This window comes from Sardina pilchardus, chromosome 9 (assembly GCF_963854185.1).
Source record: "Sardina pilchardus chromosome 9, fSarPil1.1, whole genome shotgun sequence".
Classification (NCBI taxonomy): domain Eukaryota; kingdom Metazoa; phylum Chordata; class Actinopteri; order Clupeiformes; family Clupeidae; genus Sardina; species Sardina pilchardus.
This window is the reverse complement of record NC_085002.1, coordinates 1,111,521-1,131,520: the sequence shown is the minus strand read 5'-3', so window position 1 is coordinate 1,131,520 and position 20,000 is coordinate 1,111,521. Positions and strand designations below refer to the sequence as shown.

The window sequence follows — 20,000 nt, the reverse complement described above, 5'->3', positions numbered from 1 at the left end:
ACCAATGTAAACTGTAATAACCTACACGGGCCATACCAATGTAAACTGTAATAACCTACACGGGCCATACCAATGTAACCTACACGGGCCATACCAATGTAACCTACACGGGCCATACCAATGTAAACTCCATGGGCCATAATGCACCAATGTTACCCTCCCGCTCTCTGGGCAGGAGATCTGATAGACCCCCTCCACAGACAACCCAACGTGCCTGCCATGGGCAGTAGTGAAACCTGTGCTATTTCACTGAGGAGCCCCATTCAGAGATCAGGGGTGAATAACATAACCCATTGTATTCGATCACACAAACTTGCGTCACGGACCACTTGGAGGTGCAGACAATATTGAATTTCCTATGCGATTTCAATGTGAATTTCCTACATGATTTCAATGTGAATTTCCTATAGGATTTCAATGTGAATTTCCTATATGATTTCAATGTGGATTCCCTACTTGATTTTAATGTGAATTTCCTACATGATTTCAATGTGAATTCCCTACTTGATTTCAATGGTGATGCAGCGTTTGTTTGAACCTCCAACAGCATGGCATGCCGGGTTACCGCTCAAAACGCCCACAAACGCCAGTATGTTTGTGTGAAAGAATATGATTGAGGGGCCCTATTGAGACGTAGCACATACCATAATACCTGTTATTTGGCTCAGGGGCCCTTTTCAGATATCAGGGCTGGGGAATATCGTAGTACCTGCACACAGGGCTTTGGGCTTCAGGGGCCCTAAGCGTGGGACCAGTAGGCTCACTCAGTAATCCATTCCAGGTGCCTGCAACCAGCTTTACCTGGAGAACATCTCTGGGAAATATGCTAGTAATGCCTGATAATTGAGCTCCATGTAAATGCTATCTTGAGTAACTGATCCAACTCTCCGCTGTGTGTTTCTGCCCGGTGACTGATTATGAACGTTTTGGTTGATCGGTTCAGTTGTGGCTGCTTAAGCTGACGCTAGTGACTCTACAGCAGGTCTACTACAGACAACAACCCACATTTCTGCGATGACCCATTCGACCTGCTCCTGACAGTCGTGTTAGTGCGACTCCGATGAGACTGAATCATGCGATTTCGTGGGTATGATGGTTAGAGATGTTAATCGGTGATGATCATATTTTTAACATTTGCCCAACACTGAAGTGATGGCAAAATGGCAAGCCGATGGGAAATGGACCGCAGGAGTTGTGGGTTTGTTTGAGGCTCTGCTAGTTTCCAGTCTAATTGATGTGGGTTTCCTAGCCAAATTAACACCAGCTAGACACATCTATCAGACTGGACTTGCTAGCAGGCTAGGATAAAATCAGGTAGACAAACGTCACTCAGTGCACACCAACCACAACCAATATTTGTTAGCTAACAGCTAGACTATCCAGCTTCAAACAACAAACTATTGGTTTTGCTAGCCAACAGATTAGCTAGCGAACTAAAACACATGAAATCAAAACGATCCAGACGATTAACATTAGACTCACCGCAGCATTGCTACGTGTACTCAGAGTACGACGGGGTTCGTGGGTACTCACTTGCTCAGCCAAAATCTGCCGGTTTTGGATTGCATTGTTCCGCATTAATAAGAAAGCATCTGTCAGACGCCTAGTTGCCATGTCTACTTTGTGCGAGATCGATTTAGCTAGCTAACTGTTACAAATGTTAAACAACGACTTAAGGCTATAGCCTGTAGCTACAACCTGTGATGTCTATCTGGATGTCCTCAACTTAACGTTAGCCAGCTAGCGAGCTAGCCTGCAAAAACGCAGGCTGACTCGCCCACCAGCGGACAATCACCAAAATATCTAGCAATGATTCTTCTCCCACCGACTTGGAAATAGTGATGGTTTGTGTCGTGGATCGCTCATCTGGGGTGAACATCAATGATAACAACAACGGCGTTCATACGTTAATAACACTGTCCTAGCTATGTCAAAGGTGTAATACGAGTCGCTGGCTTTTCGAAAACGTAAAGACGTTTGCGCTACTGATCTCCTACCACTTCCGCTTACTGAATGGATTCTCCACACGCATGCGTTCAATGAAACAGTCAGGTAGTACTTGTTTCTGTGGAATAAATAAGAACTGTTGTCCGATCGAACGCCTTAAGAGCTAATTCTATGTGATTATTTTAAGAAAATTGTGATCCTGGACTGACACTGCGCTAAACACAATTAGTAGGTGATATTATTATGTTAGCTGGTTGTTGCCATGTGAGTGTTCCCATCCAATGAAGAAGCGCTGCGCACAGGGAAGTGTTCGTCCGAGTTTGCTTGTAACGTTAACGTTACAGTTTCCGGTTCTTGGCTCCAGTGAGTATTGTGATCACTTTTCGAGTTTTTGGAACCGATAGTATTGATTTGTTTGTCTTGTGCAGGATTTTCCAAACCCTGATAGTTGCTGTTTGTACCATTTGTGTTTAAATGTCTGAAATCTTTACCACGGTCCAATCAAGTTTGGGACAGTTGACTTCGCCTCCTCAAGCTTGATTGCCAACATGCTAACTCAGACTTAACGTTAGCAAAAAGTTCACGTCCAAGTTTATTTCGTGTCAAAGTACTACATTGTTTTTACATTTTATTGAGCGCATGAATTACTGGCGATCTGTGCGAATATCCTAACCATAGACAGCTTAACATAGGTCAGTGTATTAAGCGCTGAAAACCATAGCGTCATATACAGTTAGCATGCTAACCCGTTTGTATGCTACTATAAATGGTTTGAGCGCTAAACCGTCACGTTAGGTTAGATCCAAGAGTTTACACTTGCAAGTTGGTTGGCTTCTTAAGGTCACGTAAAGTCTCTTGAAAAATCGTACCCACTCTAATTCACCACTATCATCGGTAAGCTTTGCTGGGTCTCTTGACTGTCTAGCAAACATTGTTTTTACTACAAGCGTCATTTGCGCTGTTGCATTCTAAATATTAACCACAGAAGAAGAAAGAACCTGTAGCAAACGATATAATTGCAACAAAACTATGCCCTGGCCAGTCTCTCTGTGTTGACTTGGGTTAACATTTCACATTTCTGTTTGTTGGCCATGTAATAATGTTTATTGCGTCTTATCGTGTCAGGTCCATGCTCAATCAACCGTCTCTGCTAGAACACTGGATATAATGTGCATGCGGTGTACTGCAGTCACTCAGCCTATTCAGAAGTTGAGCCTGTTAAAGCAAAGGTGTCACTCATATATTAGGCAGTGGGTCAGATTTGGTGGAATGAGACCTCGTTTTCTTGCTTTATTTTCTTCTGTATATATTTGCCCCATTTTAGGGTAAGTAACTCATGCTGCGTTCACATGTTATGGAAAATATGATGTTTTCCATTAGTGAACTGGCATTTATCAATGTGTTGTGTTCAAGTGTTTTTGTTGTTGTCGTACTGTAGGGAAATTAGTAAATTGCCTGACCGCTCATTACTAGGGAGGCTCCTATTGACTGCTAGCTTGTTCTGATTGTTTGAAGGACTCTCCCAAAGCGTACAGTCATTTGAACTATGCCCATTGATCACGCCTCTTGTGAAGTAGAAATACATGTACAGCGCAGACTCCAGACTAATGTTCAATCTCAAAAGATTGAGCTTGACCTGGTGTAAATCCATCCACAAAAATAATTTATTGAGTACATACTGATTGGCTGCAAGGGTGTTTGTTGTGATAGGCCATGTTACGTTTGCAAAGAGGTTGAGCCCAAAACCCATCTCAAGGGAATATAAGCTTGCACTCAGTGGAGTAAACCTCAGGCTTGGCACAGGCCCTCATCTGAGGCCTGGTTCCTGGGTATTCTGCTGCAGGGGACATCTTACACTTACACACTTTGCCTTCTCCGTTGTGCTTGGCTCAGGCCTAGTCAGATCTGTACACTGTGAGAGGCCTGGTTATGGTTATGGTTGTGGCTTTTTGGCTGACACCTTTGTCCAAAGCAACATACAAATAAAAACAATACAATAATTAACTCAACAATTTCAAAAAGTTCAAAAGAATAGCTCTGTAAACAATATCGATTCAAAGGAAATAAGCACTGAATATATAGGAGAATAGCAAATAAACAATAGTCATTCAATCAGTCATATAGTAACAATAACTATGGCATATAGTCAGAGCTGTCCACTGAGAGGACTGTGAGTAAAGGCTCATCAACAGCGTCTCGTCTCGTCTCGTCTCGTCTCGTCTCCACGGGTCTTATTATTCAGAGGGCTTCATTTTGCTTCAAAGGGCTAGTTGCTTTTTCATCACACTCTCCTGTTGGACAGTTCTCACGTTGTGTTTTTGTGTGTGTGTGTGTGTGTGTGTGCGCGTGTGTGTGTGTGTGTAGGTGGCTGTTGTCAGAGCTGGTGAGATGGATGAGGGAGCGTTGACAGACTCCACACCAGAGGGGGGCGCTGTTGATGTGCACAGAGAGCACACAGAGGAGGCCGACCCCCCCACACACGCCCCCGACCCCCCCACACACGCCCCCGACCCCCACACTCCTGAGGAGGTGCCCCTGGAGACCTCGGGTGCAGCAGGAGACGCGGGGAGTAAGGAGGTGCAGGAGAGTGATGCTGCAGCGGGAGAAGGGAGGAGTAAGGAGGTGCAGGAGAGTGATGCTGCAGCAGGAGAAGGGAGGAGTAAGGAGGTGCAGGAGAGCGATGCTGGGGGGGCGACGGCGACGGTGACGGCCCCCTCCGTGATGGAGCAGGCCGGCTCTGAGGACCCCCCGGGGGATTGGCTGGAGCCGCTGGAGGACGACGACCTGGAGGAGGAGGAGGAGGAGGAGGAGACGCAGAGCTGGGGTCACACGGGGTCACGAGAGGGCAGCGTCAGCGGCAGCACCGCCGGCCCGGAGCGCAGCAGCAGCAGCGGACGCGGACGAGGGGGCAGGAGGGGGTGAGGAGTGTGTGTGTGTGTGTGTGTGTGTGCAAAGGGTGTGTGTGTGTGGGGGGGGGGTGTGTGTGTGTGTGAAAAGGGTGTGTGTGTGTGGGGGGGGGGTGTGTGTGTGTGTGAAAAGGGTGTGTGTGGGGGTGTGTGTGTGTGTGTGAAAAGGACGTGTGAAAAGGGTGTGTGTGTGTGTGTGTGTGAAAAGGGTGTGTGTGGGGGTGGGGGTGTGTGAGACCCTGTATTGTAGTGCTGGAGTATGGGGTTCCCCTAACCTGAGAACATTCCCTGTGTGTGTGTGTGTGTGTGTGTGTGTGTGTGTGTGTGTGTGTGTGTGTGTGTGTGTGTGTGTGTGTGTGTGTGTGTGTGTGTGTGTGTGTGTGTGTGTGTGTGTGTGTGTGTGTGTGTGTGTGTGTGTGTGTGTGTGTGTGTGTGTGTGTGTGTGTGTGTGTGTGTGTGTGTGTGTGTGTGGCAGGCCGAGAGTGCTTCTGGAGGAGCACTGGGATGACTGCCCCTGTCTTGGGGAGGGCTGGAAGAGGAAGGAAGTGTTCCGCCGATCAGGCTGCTACATGGGCAAGAGCGACACCTATTACATGAGGTACGTACACACACACACACACACACACACAGTATTGACCTCTGGCTCTGCTCTCCTGAAGACACACACACAGACACACACACACACAGGGCCAGTAGGCCGGGCAGCACTGATCTCTGCTCTGCTGTCCTGAAGACACACACACACACACACACACACACACACACACACACACACACAGGGCCAGTAGGCCGGGCAGCACTGATCTCTGCTCTGCTGTCCTGAAGACACACACACACACACACACACACACACACACACACACACACACACACACACACACACACAGGGCCAGTAGGCCGGGCAGTCCTGATCTCTGCTCTGCTGAAGACACACATACACACACACACACACACACACACACACACACACACACAGTACTGATCTCTGCTCTGCTGTCCTGAAGACACACACACACATACACACACACACACACACACACACACACACACAGTACTGATCTCTGCTGTGCTGTCCTGCAGTCCGACGGGCGTGCGCGTGCGGAGCAAGGTGGAGCTGGCCAAGTGTGTGTCCCGCACGGTGGACCTGCACATGTTCGACTTCAAGTCTGGACAGTTCCTGAGTGGGCAGCGCGTGCGCAAGAGAGCCAGACGGGTCAAGGTAACGGCAGAGACACACACACACACACACACACACACACACACACACACACACACACACACACACACACACACACAGTACATTTAACATGGAAACCAAACACACACATTGGGATGAGATGCACTGCGTACACACTCACACACACACACACACACACACACACACACACTGCATTTAACATGGAAACCAAACACACACATTGGGATGAGATGCACTGCGTACACACACACACACACAGTGGGTTGACATGCACTGTGTTTACACACACACACACACACACACACACACACACTGGGTTAACATGCACTGTGTTCACATACACACACTCACGCGCACACACATACACACACACACACACACACACACACACACACACACACACACACTAGGTTAGTGTTTACTAATAACTTGCAGTGTGTTCGTTCACACACACACACACACACACTGGGTTCACATGCACTGTGTTCACACAGAAGAATCTCCCAGAGCAGGTCTCGTGCACACTGGGCTCTTGCTGGTCTGAGGACCAGATCACAGCCGCTTTAGACCAGATCACAGCCGGTTTAGACCAGATCACAGCCGGTTTAGACCAGATCACAGCCGGTTTAGACCAGATTGGGTCGCTGCTATATGACCGTTCTGCTGCGGCTGTCAGGGTGCTCCAAGGACATGGGCACGCACACACACACACACACACACACACACACACACACACACACACACACCATGGGCATAGCGATGATCTCTCTGGATGCTCCAATAACATGGGCACACACACACACACACACCATGGGCATAGCGATGATCTCTCTGGGTGCTCCAAGAACATGGGCACACACGCACACTCACACACACACACACACACACACACAGTGGGCATAGCGATGACCTATCTGGATGCTCCAAGAACACAGTGATCTTGGTGAGTTAACGCAGGGTAAGTAGTAAGCCTCCTGATAGTAGAGCCTTTTGGCTTCATTGGCCTGGCAAAATGCCATGGGGCACCTCCATACGGAGGTTTACTGCGTACTGCGCTAACTTCACCAGGCTGTCACTAGTCCACCTACTTGAAATGCCCCTCAGGCTTTGACTTTTTAAAAAAAATATTTTTATGTTATTGTTGAGTGTTGTACTCTGAGATCAAAGATTAACCAGAGTCAAACTCCTTGTTTGTTTACGCAAACCTGGCCAATAAAGCTGTGACTTCATGGGTTCTTTAAAGGCTGGCCAAGTGTGAAGTGTAAAGTCTAACCAAAGCTGTTTTGATACGGCTGGCCAAGTGCAAAGTCTTACCAAAGCTATTTTACAGGGTGTCCGCGGGGTCTTAAAAAGTCTAAAAAAGTCTAAAATTACACATTTTCGATTTTAGGCCTAAAAAAGTCTAAAATATAGAGATATTTGCACTGTAAGTCTAAAATTGAGTTTGGGTAATTTAAGACCTACGTTTCAATGCAAAATATCGACAAAGGACTAATGTTTTTTTGTTTTGTTTTGCGTCCTTTTCCACGCTGTTGAATGCTGCCCTTAAACTGTATGCAATGCGGGCTAGAATTGCGAAACATTATTGGCTAATTCTTGTAATTGACACTTCTCTGGGCCAATCGAAGGCTAGCACTTGCTTCAGTGCTCTGCTCAAGTTGAATCTTGAACACAGCGCCAAGTTGACGTTTGGATAAGACGCCTGCCTACCGCGCCAGTCATTTATGTCAGGGACGACACCGCGTTCGGTTCACAAATAGGAACGTACTGTAGAGGTAAAGCGGCCCCTTCTAAGTGCATTTATTTCTTGGACCGAACGCCGTGGAGTCCATTATCCCACTTATTCCAGTGTTACCATTTGATTTGTGTTAATTTCCTGTTATGATGTAAACGAAACAGAGACGGTGTAACTAGACAATCTTTGGTTTAATTCGCTAAAAAATATGTTGTCTTGTTAGTAGAACTAGGCTACTTTCCACCACATATCAACTTATTTCTAAAGTTCTATCTCTTTTCTACGAACCTTAAGCTTTGAAACATCAATTGCCCTATATGCCATCCAACTAGCTAAAATCAACCACCGTCATGTGCGACAATGTTATGTTCTGAACGTCTACAGCCTGGATGCAACGTGACCGTTCATTTAAACTTCACAACGAGTTTGCCAAATTACGGCCAACAAATTGGATCTAGGTCATAGGTGTGCAAATAACGTTTAATGCACTCTCTGTAGAACGCAGGACGTGCATTGATTTGCATTGAGCTCAATGAGCATCAAACAGACTAATAGGCTAACTGGAAAAAAACACCATGCAATATCTAGCTATGGTGAAGAAGAGTATGTGATGATGTGGGGCTATTTTAATTTCTAAGGCCAAGGGAACTTTATCAGGATGCATAGTATCCTGGATCCATGAAATAGCTGGCCTTTAAAAATAAAAACATAGGCATATAAAAAAAAATCCTCCTGCACCTATGGGAATTGACATAGGGATCAAAACAGGCCTACTTACTGTATGCCCCCTGTATTTAAGTGAGAAAATGTATTTATTTCAATACATTCTTCATTTTTTGAAGAAAATCCTTGATTTTTACTATTTTTATTAATTAAGGCATGAAGATGATTTTCTATTCCTCTTTTAAGTCAACTTAAGCATGGGTTCAAATACGTATTCTCCCCTGTGTGTGTGCGTGTGTGTATGTTTGTGTTTACATACACCATACATGTATATGTATTATATATATTAATATAATAATATAATATATAATAATATATATAGTAGTACATAACCCCCCCTGTCGGACACTGTCACCTTTTTTACGCTGAGGGGTTTGCAGGTCTGGATGCAGTAGCAAGTTTTTGATTCTCTGTGTGCGAGCAAATGTCAATTGACCGCAATCTGGCTTTGTTATTTCTTTTTTTAATATTTCGTGAAGGTCTTAAATTTAACCCATGATGGTCTAAAAAAGGTCTAAAAAAGTCTAAAATTGCACTTGTTAAAACCTGCAGACACCCTGTATTTTAATACTGAAGCTGAATTCATAGACATCAGTAGGTCAACTCTGGGCTCCCAGACGTCACACAGCGCTCATGCACACATCAGTACTGCGCTCCCACACGCCATAGCCAGCTTTAGCATAATAGCATCATCCGTAGTGTAGCAGGCCAACACCGCTAAAGGCACAACAACTAGCTTTAACTTTAGCACAGCTATCTTCAGCTTTAGCGTGATGGGCCAGCACAGCTAGCTTTAGCATGGTACTCCAGCACAGCTAGCTTTAGCTTTAGTGTGGTACACCAGCACAGCTAGCTTTAGCTTTAGTGTGGTAGGCCAGCATAGCTAGTTTTAGCTTTAGCATGGTACTCCAGCACAGTTAGCTTTAGTGTGGTACTCCAGCACAGCTAGCTTTAGCTTTAGCGTGGTAGGCCAGCACCGTTAGCTTTAGCTTTAACGTGGTAGGCCAGCACAGCTAGCTTTAGCTTTAACATGGTGGGCCAGCACAGCTAGCTTTAGCTTTAACGTGATAGGCCAGCATAGCTAGTTTTAGCTTTAGTGTGGTAGGCCAGCATAGCTAGTTTTAGCTTTAGTGTGGTAGGTCAGCATAGCTAGTTTTAGCTTTAGCGTGGTAGGCCAGCACAGCTAGCTTTAGTTTTAGCGTGGTAGGCCAGCACAGCTAGCTTTAGTTTTAGCGTGGTAGGCCAGCACAGCTAGCTTTAGCTTTAACGTGGTAGGCCAGCACAGCTAGCTTTAGCTTTATCGTGGTAGGCCAGCACAGCTAGCTTTAGCTTTAGACCTCAATGCACCTTATGCATTCACACACTTTGATGCGTGTTCCAGAACTTTCCCAAACTTCGCGAGAGCTCGTTGTTAAGTGCTTGAGGACTCGGGTCACGCCTTTTCTGAGCCCTCTCCTCAAGTCAGCATATGTGGACACTTTAGTCAAAAGAATCACCTACAATTCAAAGCGTTGTTTGACGTGAAACACAGGGTTTTCCAAAGAGAGGCTGGAAACTAGAAACTGGAAACAGCTGCCATAAAACGGAAACGGAAATGTGTTTGCCACAGGTTTTTTGTGTTCTTGATTTAGTGATCGGTCGCGGGACGGGTGCTGTTCCATTCTTGTCATTAGCGTTCAGAACCCTTACACCCTAGCAAACTTGATCACTGGGATTCAGCCATTGTGTGATAGGCCAGCACAGCTAGATTAAGCTTTATTGATGGGCCAACACAGCTAGATCAAGCTTCAGTGGTAGGCCAACAGCTAGATTAAGCTTCAGCGTGATAGGCCAACACAGCTAGATTAAGCTTTAGTGATAGGCCAACACAGCTAGATTAAGCTTCAGCGTGATAGGCCAACACAGCTAGATTAAGCTTCAGCGTGATAGGCCAACACAGCTAGATTAAGCTTTAGTGATGGACCAGCACAGCTAGATTAAGCTTTAGTGATAGGCCAACACAGCTAGATTAAGCTTAAGTGATGGGCCAGCACAGCTAGATTAAGCTTTAGTGATGGACCAGCACAGCTAGATTAAGCTTTAGTGATAGGCCAACACAGCTAGATTAAGCTTTAGTGATGGGCCAGCACAGCTAGATTAAGCTTTAGTGATAGGCCAGCACAGCTAGATTAAGCTTCAGCGTGATGGGCCAACACAGCTAGATTAAGCTTCAGCGTGATGGGCCAACACAGCTAGATTAAGCTTTAGTGATGGGCCAACACAGCTAGATTAAGCTTCAGCGTGGTAGGCCAACACAGCTAGATTAAGCTTTAGTGATGGGCCAACACAGCTAGATTAAGCTTTAGTGATAGGCCAACACAGCTAGATTAAGCTTCAGCGTGATTGGCCAACACAGCTAGATTAAGCGTTATTGATGGGCCAACACAGCTAGATTAAGATTCAGCGTGGTAGGCCAACACAGCTAAGTGTATTTTTAGCATGCCAGTGCCACTACCTTTATGTTAAATGTTTTAGCAGGCCAGAACTGTTAGCTTTAACGCTATTATAACAGGCTACTGTTAGCTTTAACGTTATTATAGCAGGCTACTACTGTTAGCTTTAACGCTATTATAACAGGCTACTGTTAGCTTTAACGCTATTATAGCAGGCTACTGTTAGCTTTAACGCTATTATAGCAAGCCAGTACTGTTAGCTTTAACGCTATCATAGCAGGCCAGCAGATCTTGTCAGCTTTTGTGTGGTAGGCCAGCAGAGCTAGCTTTAGCTTTTGCATTTAGGTGTAACTTTAGCATGACATACCAGTGCCACAAGCTTAAGCCTTCCTGTAGCAGGCCTGCGCAGCTAGCTAGCTAGCTAGCTTCAGCTTTAGCGCAGCTAGCTTTGTGTGGCGCAGCGTTATTCCAGGTGGTAATGTCCGTCCCGCTGGGGTTGTGTCTTATGCAGTCAGACCAAAGCCAGGAGGAGGATCAGCTGTTAGCAGAGAAGGAGCGTCCGCCGGCAAAGAGAAAACGCAGCAGGAACTTTAGCGATGTTGAGAAAAGGCAGCTGCGGCAGCTCGTGCTGCGCTTCCCGTCGGCTCAGAGGAGCAAGGCGCACGGCAGCTCCTGGACGGACCGGCGGCAGGCCTGGGACGAGATCGTCCAGCGCTTCAACCAGGACGCCGAGACGCCGCGCACGCTACAGCAGCTGAAGGTAATTAAGAGCCCTCGCAAGCCACCGCCGCCACTTCCACCGGCGCCACTTCCTCTTAAGCTTTTAACGTGTTTATTTATGTATGTATACTATCTCAATGATGTCTGCCACTTAGAATAGAATAGAATTTATCCTTTTTTGATCCTGTGAGGGGAAATTCATTTCTCTGCACCCTCTGCATTTAACCCAATGTAACCGAATTAGTGAACACACACAGCACACGGTGAACACACAGTGAGGTGAATCACACACTGCCCAACCAGCGGCGCTCGGGGAGCAGTGAGGGGTTAGGTGCTCAAGGGCACTTCAGCTGCTGACTGGTCGGGGATCGAACCGGCAACTTTCCGGTTACAAGCTTGAAGCCCTAACTAGTAGGCCACGGCTACCCCTACTTGATACTGCACTTCATTTTGTTGTATCTGTTACAATGACAAATAAAGATATTCTGTATTCTATGTTCTGTATTCTATTTTATTCTATTCTATTCTATTCTACATTCTGAGCCTGTGCTCCTCACGTACCTGACCTCTCTCTCTCTCTCCCCCTCTCTGTCTGCGCGCTAGTTCCTGTGGAGTAAGGAGCGGCTGGCGGCCCAGCTGAAGAGGGGTCCTCTGGCCCGGGACTCCCGGCTGGCCAAGCTGCGGCGCTGTGAGGAGGAGAAGAAGAAGAAGAAGAAGAAGAAGAGGAAGAAGAGGAGGCTCAGAGTTCAGAACGCTCGCCCCGCGGTGCTCACCCCCCCCACGCTCACCCCCCCCATCCCCCCTCCCCCCTGCGCCACCTCCTCCCCCATGCGGGCGCTCCCCGCACCTCCTTCTCCCGAGGAGGCGCACGCTCCACTGCCCTACCCCGTCCTCATCAAGCAGGAGAGCACCGACACACTCATCACCAACGCGTACACACTCTCACACACACTCTCACACACACACACAGACACACACCTGGGCTGTGGCACCACCAGTGGCTACGGTACAGACCCCGCTCCTAGCAACAACCCCCAGAGCCCCCCTAGCAACAGCCCCTCTAGCAGCGGGCAGGCGGCCAGGGCAGAGGACACACAGCCGTCAGGCTCCACTGGTGAGACCACGCTGCGCCTAACGTGTGTGTGTGTGTGTGTGTGTGTTTGAGAGTGCTCTAAAGTTCTGTCCTGTCTCCCTGTGTGTGTGTTTGAGTGTGCTCTATGGGGTGTGTTTGAGTGCTGTAAAGTGTGTGTGTGTGTGTGTCTGTGTGTGTGTGTGTGTGTGTGTGTGTGTGTGTGGGTGTGTGTGTGTGTGTGTGTGTGTTTGATTGAGAGTGCTCTAAAGTGCTGTCCTGCCTCCCTGTGTGTGTGTTTGAGAGTGCTCTAAAGTGCTGTCCTGTGTGTGTTTGAGAGTGCTCTAAAGTGCTGTCCTGTGTGTGTGTGTGTGTTTGAGAGTGCTCTAAAGTGCTGTCCTGTGTGTGTGTGTGTGTGTGTTTGAGAGTGCTCTAAAGTGCTGTCCTGTGTGTGTGTGTGTGTGTGTTTGAGAGTGCTCTAAAGTGCTGTCCTGTGTGTGTGTGTGTGTGTTTGAGAGTGATCTAAAGTGCTGTCCTGTGTGTGTGTGTGTGTGTGTTTGAGAGTGCTCTAAAGTGCTGTCCTGTGTGTGTGTGTGTGTGTGTGTTTGAGAGTGCTCTAAAGTGCTGTCCTGTGTGTGTGTGTGTGTGTGTTTGAGAGTGCTCTAAAGTGCTGTCCTGTGTGTGTGTGTGTGTGTGTTTGAGAGTGCTCTAAAGTGCTGTCCTGTGTGTGTGTGTGTGTGTTTGAGAGTGCTCTAAAGTGCTGTCCTGTGTGTGTGTGTGTGTGTGTTTGAGTGCTGTAAAGTGTGTGTGTGTGTGTTTGAGAGTGCTCTAAAGTGCTGTCCTGTGTGTGTGTGTGTGTGTGTGTTTGAGAGTGCTCTAAAGTGCTGTCCTGTGTGTGTGTGTGTGTGTGTGTTTGAGAGTGCTCTAAAGTGCTGTCCTGTGTGTGTGTGTGTTTGAGAGTGCTCTAAAGTGCTGTCCTGTGTGTGTGTGTGTGTTTGAGAGTGCTCTAAAGTGCTGTCCTGTGTGTGTGTGTGTGTGTGTTTGAGAGTGCTCTAAAGTGCTGTCCTGTGTGTGTGTGTGTGTTTGAGAGTGCTCTAAAGTGCTGTCCTGTGTGTGTGTGTGTGTTTGAGAGTGCTCTAAAGTGCTGTCCTGTGTGTGTGTGTGTGTGTGTGTGTGTGTTTGAGAGTGCTCTAAAGTGCTGTCCTGTGTGTGTGTGTGTGTCTGCAGAGTCCAGTGGCTCCTCGTCGCCCCCTGGTGGTGTGGGTGCTCCACAGAGACGGCCGCAGAGTCGGCGAACCCCGCGTGACCCCCGTGACCCCCCTCTGACCCTGAGCGATCAGCTGGCCCTGACGTTCCATCGCCAGCGCATGCGTTTCCTGCGGCAGGAACACGAGTTGCGCATGCGCGTCTTGCAGCTGGAGCTGTCGCTCCGAGAGCAGGAACGCGACCTCCTGCACGCACGAGCCAATCAGAGCCCGGCGTCCACCCACGCAGCCAATCACAGCCCGGCGCTCACCCACGCGGCCAACCAGAGCGCAGCTTCCACCCACACAGCCAACCAGAGCGCAGCTTCCCCCCACGCAACCAATCACAGAGCAGTTCACAACAACAAGACAGCCAATCAGAGCGCAGCTCACAGCAAGACAGCCAATCACCTCCCAGATTCCACCCGCTCTACTTCCCCCGAGCCGCGGGGCCCCGCCCACTCCAACTCCCTGGCCAATCAGAAGCAGACGGCCAACGCGCTGCTGGCGCTGATCGCGGGCACGAGGAGGCGGCCTCATCAGGCCCCGCCCTCCAGGCCACCGTTCCCCGCCCCCCTCAAGCGCCATGGCAACAAGCAGGCCGGCAGGAAAGGGACGGGATCCACAAGCCACGCCCCCTCCGCGTCAAAGAAGAGGGACAGAGTGAAGAGTGTGTGATGGTGGGACAAAGAAAGACACGGAGAGTACACACACACACACACACACTCACTCAGGGCGAGAGGACCTCCTGTGTCTCTTGCACTGTCTGTGTCCTGCATTAACAGGACACAAGACACACACACACACACACACACACACACACACTCACTCAGGGCTAGACATCTTTTGTGGTGATTTTAAGTTTGCTGTAGTTTGATCTCAGCTCCTCAGCTCTCTCTATTGTAGCCGAGTGCATTTGTACATTTTGTGTCTAATAAACTGATCCTGTTTTTAACCCCAGACTGCACTCTTTTATTCCACACTGTTAGCTGCTGCTAATGGAGTGTGTGTGTGTGTGTGTGTGTGTGTGTGACTGTCTTTCATTTCACTGAAATACTGCTGATGTAGAAACCTTCATGTGTGTGTGAAACTCGGAGCGAGTCGGGTGTGTGTGTGTTTGAAGGAAGATCTCTGGGTCGTGTGAAACTCAGCGAGTGGGTTGTGTGTGTTGGAAGGAAGATCTCTGGGTGGTGTGAATCTACATCACTGTGCAGAGCGTTAGTCTTCTCCATCTCCAATCCTTCACGCCCTTTCAGCTTCAGATCCGGAGGCTGGAATCTTGAAATAAATCACTCGTGTTCATTTCCCACAGAGCAAACACAAATGAACATATGCTGTGAATAAATAAGTCAATAAAGAAATACATGTAGATCCATAGTTTTGGCTGTGTTTTGAGGCACTAGCTGTGTGTGTGTGTGTGTGTGTGAGAGAGCGAGTTGTTGGTTAATCTGTGTGTGATTGTTGGTCCATCTGTATGTGTTTAGTTGTTGGTTAATTGCGAGTGTGTTTGTGTGTGTGTGTGTGTGAGAGAGAGAGTTGTTGATTAATCTGTGTGTGATTGTTGGTCCATCTGTATGTGTTTAGTTGCTGGTTAACTGCGAGTGTGTTTGTGTGTGTGTTTAGCCTCCGTCTCAGGATGTGGGCGTGTCTGACGACTCCAGCCACCCGGCGGACGACTCTCGCTCGCGCTCGCCTGACTCGCTGCACCGGGCGCCCCCTGCTGGCCGATCCTGGAGCTCCGCCCCCCTGCGCCCCGACCCCTCCCTCGCCCCCCTCAGCCCCCCCTCCAGCCTCGAACCCCCCCAAACCGACGACTCCGACACCCCGGACAGCAGCACCAACGGAGGGCCCCCAACCTCACACACGTGAGTGTATAATACACACACACACACACACGTATGTGAGTACCAGCAGAGGTGTGTCTGAGCAAGGATCTACGTCTCCTCTACACACACACACACACACACACACACACACACACACACACTCACACACACTCACTCTCCTGCTCATTCACTAATGGCCATCTACAACATATTGCCAAAAGTAAATGGTAGCTAACAGTTTACTGGAAAAAATGATGTCGTCTTAACAACTTCAGCTCATAAAAATAGATATTAGTTGGTTTTTTTTAGCATTTCATGTATTAAACATACTTTAGCTAAACTCTCCATCTGTATGCTAACCTCTCCCTGTGCTAGCTCAATCCTGTGTTAACTACCCTGTGCTAACCCACTCCTTATGCTAACCTCTCCCTGTGCTAACCCACTCCCTGGCCCAATCTCAATGACCCCTTACGCACTAGACTATGGGTATTTCTCAAAGTCAAGAGCTCGTCCTTGATAGAATGCTTTCTTTCAAGTCGAGTGCTAGAGAGACAAGGCTACACACCTTCCCAGTACCCCCTCCAGCCGTCAAGATCACATGCAATGGAACAGCCTAGCGAGTGTGGAAGTGCACGTCAATTGTGCACGGTTCCGGCTGCGCGCTTAATTAAAACCGTGGAAATTGTGCTGCTTTTACAGGAGTTCCAACTGCAGCTGCACTTTGCTCTAAATAAACTTTTTGGAGTAGCCTACAGTATTTCCACATTCGACTTGGTCTTCACATATCACAATCCGTAGTTTATAATTATGTCAGTGTCAATGGAAAGTTATACCGGTAATTGGCAACAGCAACGGTAATGTTAAACTTCTACAAAGTTCGTATTGGGCGAAATTCTGAGATAAATTAATAACAAGTCTATCACAACTTGTTCATGCACATTGACATATGCATTTATGATGAATATGCACAATAACTTGATAAATGCCTGAGCAAATATACGATGGCATTAACAAAACACTTGATAAATCATATTTAGCCTACATTAACACGCACTGCTTCTTTGCATCTACTTTCCATCTCCCTCTCTCTCTTTTTTTTTTTAAACCGCACCGTCAGAAAATTTCTAATTGTTCATACGCAAAGGATTGTGGGTTATTTCTTCACTCCGAGGATCCATCGATGCATCCTCCAAAATTCTCCGAAATTCTCAGAACGAAGGACTCAGTACTTGCTAGAATTTGAAAGCATCCTTGACTTTGGAACAGTGCTCGACGAGATTTGATGACGTAACGTCCTTGAAAAAGTGGCTTGGAAGGAGCAATCCTTGACTTTGAGAAGCACCCGATGACTATGAGATTTAGCCGTTCTGTCAGAGTAGACATCTGCTCCTCATCTATTGATTGGTTCTGCCTGAACTAGAGATGCACCGATATGGAATTTTAGGGCCGATAACGATAACCGATATTTAGCGGTTTGTTGTGGCTGATACGGCTACGGTAACCGATAATATTACTCTTGGAGAAAAAAATAAAAGAAATGAATAGGGGACAACATTTAATAGGCATCATTTAATTGCAATAATTGTACCTACCACCAATGACGGGCATAACTCATAATAGAGCTCCACAGTCCCGCCCCTCCTCCGAGAGAGGTGCTTGTCCGGAAGTAAATTTCTCATTCATTTCTCCCATTGACTTCTGGAAAAATCCGTATATAAAGAGTTTTAGACCATGCCTTAGGCTAACCAGCTACGATGTGACTCATAAGCATATAACTTATAATTTCGAGTGAAAAAATGAACAGAAAATGTAAAAAAAGCGAAAGGTACAAGACTGTGTACATATCTTAAATTCCGAATTAGAAAACTCAAATCCCGTGATGCTTTGCAAACGTACACACATTTCCAACATTTGCAGCCTAACGATAGTTAAACATGGTTCCATATTAATCTAAGAAAAGAGGATGATTACTTCCTACCGTTTCCATTGAGTAAATTCAACCTTCAAGATGAGAAACCCGTTCTTTTTCGGAAGACCACACATCGGTCCTGACAGCCCTGCAGCCATTTTATGTTTTGAAGTTCCAGCGAGACGAAGCTGGACGATAGGCGCGGGAAAAGTTGAGTACAGTTTGTTTGGGATTGCCATGGCAACGGCGATCTCTACCAATCAAAGGCTCTGCTTTCACCAGTTTTACATGGTAGGGTGTTGGGTAGTGTAGTACTCTCTCGTTAAATCGTGAATAAAGCATTGTTTTCTCAAAACAAGGTTGATGCCCCGTTAACTTTTGACATCTATATGAGCAGGTATAATCGCTTAGTCACATCGTAACTGGTTTTAAGTCTACCATGGACGGTTACGATTTTATGGCTTATTCTCCAGTTGTCAATGGAGAAATTGTATTGGATTTTTACTTCCGGACAAGGCTGTTGGTGGGACTGTGGAGCTCTATAGTCCTCAGTGGTACAGCAGTCAACAACCGCAGTAGCCTAGGCCTATGTGTTTAAAGGTATACTATGCAACGTTTTTCAGTTAATCAATTCGTTCCATACTGTTATATATGATTAAATGAGTCATTACCGGTCGAACGGTGTTTTTTTCGGCCGCCCTAGTGGGCTGTAGCGGTAGAACCACGCTTGCAACTTCAGGAGACCCCGGGCACGCACCCATGCCCTACTCCAGGAAGTGTCATGTAAAGTCTCATGAAAAGGCACGGCAGACTGACCGATTGAGGAGTTTTGTCAAATATACACGCTAAAGCTGTAGGGGAAGCTCTGCCGAGAAATATGCAAGCATAAAACGAGCGAAAACGAAAAGTGAAAGCGAAACCGGCGATGAAATCGCCAATCCTGCATAGTATAGACCCCTGCTGAGCCTACGTCACTACGTTCACTGGCGGCAAAACAACCATCAACTGCCATCAGCTACAACACAAAACTCATCCGATACGTCATTGTATTGTAAATCTTAGACATGACCATTTGGGACATAGTTATATATCCAATGATCTATACACCCGCAACTTCTCCTTACTGTATACGCTCGTTTTTTCAATAACGTCATTATAAATATTTGTCCCACCATAGATTTGTTTGTCTCCCCTACTAGCGCGGTGGTAAAGTGCAGACACACCAGCAAAACAATTTGCTCTGAGTAGGCTGAGCTTCGCTCTCTGCTTAGGTTAAAAAGATCGTTCACGAGAGGATTTTGGGCTGCATAGATTCAACGCAGATTTTGTTTGAATGGTGAAATACATCTACACAGCTGACATTATTTTGAGGAAGAGGTAGCCAACCAAGCTCAAGTAGCCTGCAGCCAGACGGGCCTTTATTAGGAAATTAGGGCTTTAAAAAACATCGGCGCAAATGATCAGCCGAAATTCAGTTATTGAAACGATAATAATATTTAACATTTTTCACTTATCAGTCAATAATATATCGGCCGCCGATACATCGTGCATCTCTAGTCTGAACAGACATCTGTATCTCCTATTGGTTGATTGGTTCTGTCTGAACAGACATCTGTATCTCCTCTACTGGTCGATTGGTTCTGTCTGAGTAGACATCTGTGTCTCCTCTACTGGTCGATTGGTTCTGTCTGAGAGCCTAACGGCAGACGTCTGAAACTCCTCTGTGCTGTGTGTCCCTCCCCAGCACCTGTAGGAAATGTGGCGGGAGCATTGATGCCTCCGGGAGTCAGACGCTTTGTTCAAAGTGCAAAGGTGTGTTTCAGTCTCTCCACAGACTCTCTCACACACACACACACACACACACTACAACATACAGACTCTCTCCAATTGTGTTCTTTGTTCCTTTGGTGTGTAAGCTTCAGTTTGTGAGTAACAACTCCTGTTAATTGCATTGGTAGGAAAAACCCAGCGGAATATTGTCTTCAGAAAGGTGAGTGTGTGTGTGTGTGTCTGTCTGTCTGTCTGTCTGTGGGTGTGTCTAACTGTGTCTGTATATGAGTGTGTGTGTGTGTATGTGTGTTTCTCTGTGTGTATGTCATTTTGTGTGTGGTCAGTGGATCCCACGTGGTCCTTGTCTTACTTTCCAAAGTGTGTGTGTGTGTGTGTATCATAGTATGTGTTGCATTTCTCTCTGCTGTTTGAGTGTGTAGCGTTTTGGTGTGGTGTATATTGATATGCTGACCCTGTGGTGTGTGTGTGTGTGTGTGTGTGTGTGTGTGTGTGTGTGTGTG

At 47.0% G+C, this 20,000-nt stretch overlaps 2 protein-coding genes across 8 annotated transcripts in view; one reads left to right on the top strand and one right to left on the bottom strand.

Moving 5' to 3' along the window:
- The window catches only part of stx16 (syntaxin 16), a 15,470-nt gene extending 13,489 nt beyond the window's left edge, over window positions 1-1,981 (bottom strand). For 2 of the 4 annotated variants that reach the window (XM_062545207.1, XM_062545208.1), the window contains exon 1: window positions 1,534-1,981. In XM_062545207.1, coding sequence (XP_062401191.1) covers window positions 1,534-1,614 — 81 coding nt within the window. In that variant the 5' untranslated portion in view covers window positions 1,615-1,981. The other 2 variants (XM_062545206.1, XM_062545209.1) reach the window with 2 other exon arrangements.
- Window positions 1,982-2,082: 101 nt separating this feature from the next.
- The window catches only part of mbd1b (methyl-CpG binding domain protein 1b), a 27,838-nt gene continuing 9,920 nt past the window's right edge, over window positions 2,083-20,000 (top strand). For 3 of the 4 annotated variants that reach the window (XM_062545204.1, XM_062545203.1, XM_062545201.1), the window contains exons 1-7: window positions 2,083-2,310; window positions 4,312-4,865; window positions 5,329-5,451; window positions 5,934-6,072; window positions 15,598-15,839; window positions 19,454-19,521; window positions 19,668-19,699. In XM_062545204.1, the coding sequence (XP_062401188.1) occupies window positions 4,336-4,865; window positions 5,329-5,451; window positions 5,934-6,072; window positions 15,598-15,839; window positions 19,454-19,521; window positions 19,668-19,699 (1,134 nt within the window). In that variant the 5' untranslated portion in view covers window positions 2,083-2,310; window positions 4,312-4,335. Of the gene's footprint in view, window positions 2,311-4,311; window positions 4,866-5,328; window positions 5,452-5,933; window positions 6,073-11,452; window positions 11,702-12,264; window positions 12,776-13,957; window positions 14,930-15,597; window positions 15,840-19,453; window positions 19,522-19,667; window positions 19,700-20,000 lie in introns of those variants that run through there. The other variant, XM_062545205.1, reaches the window with a different exon arrangement.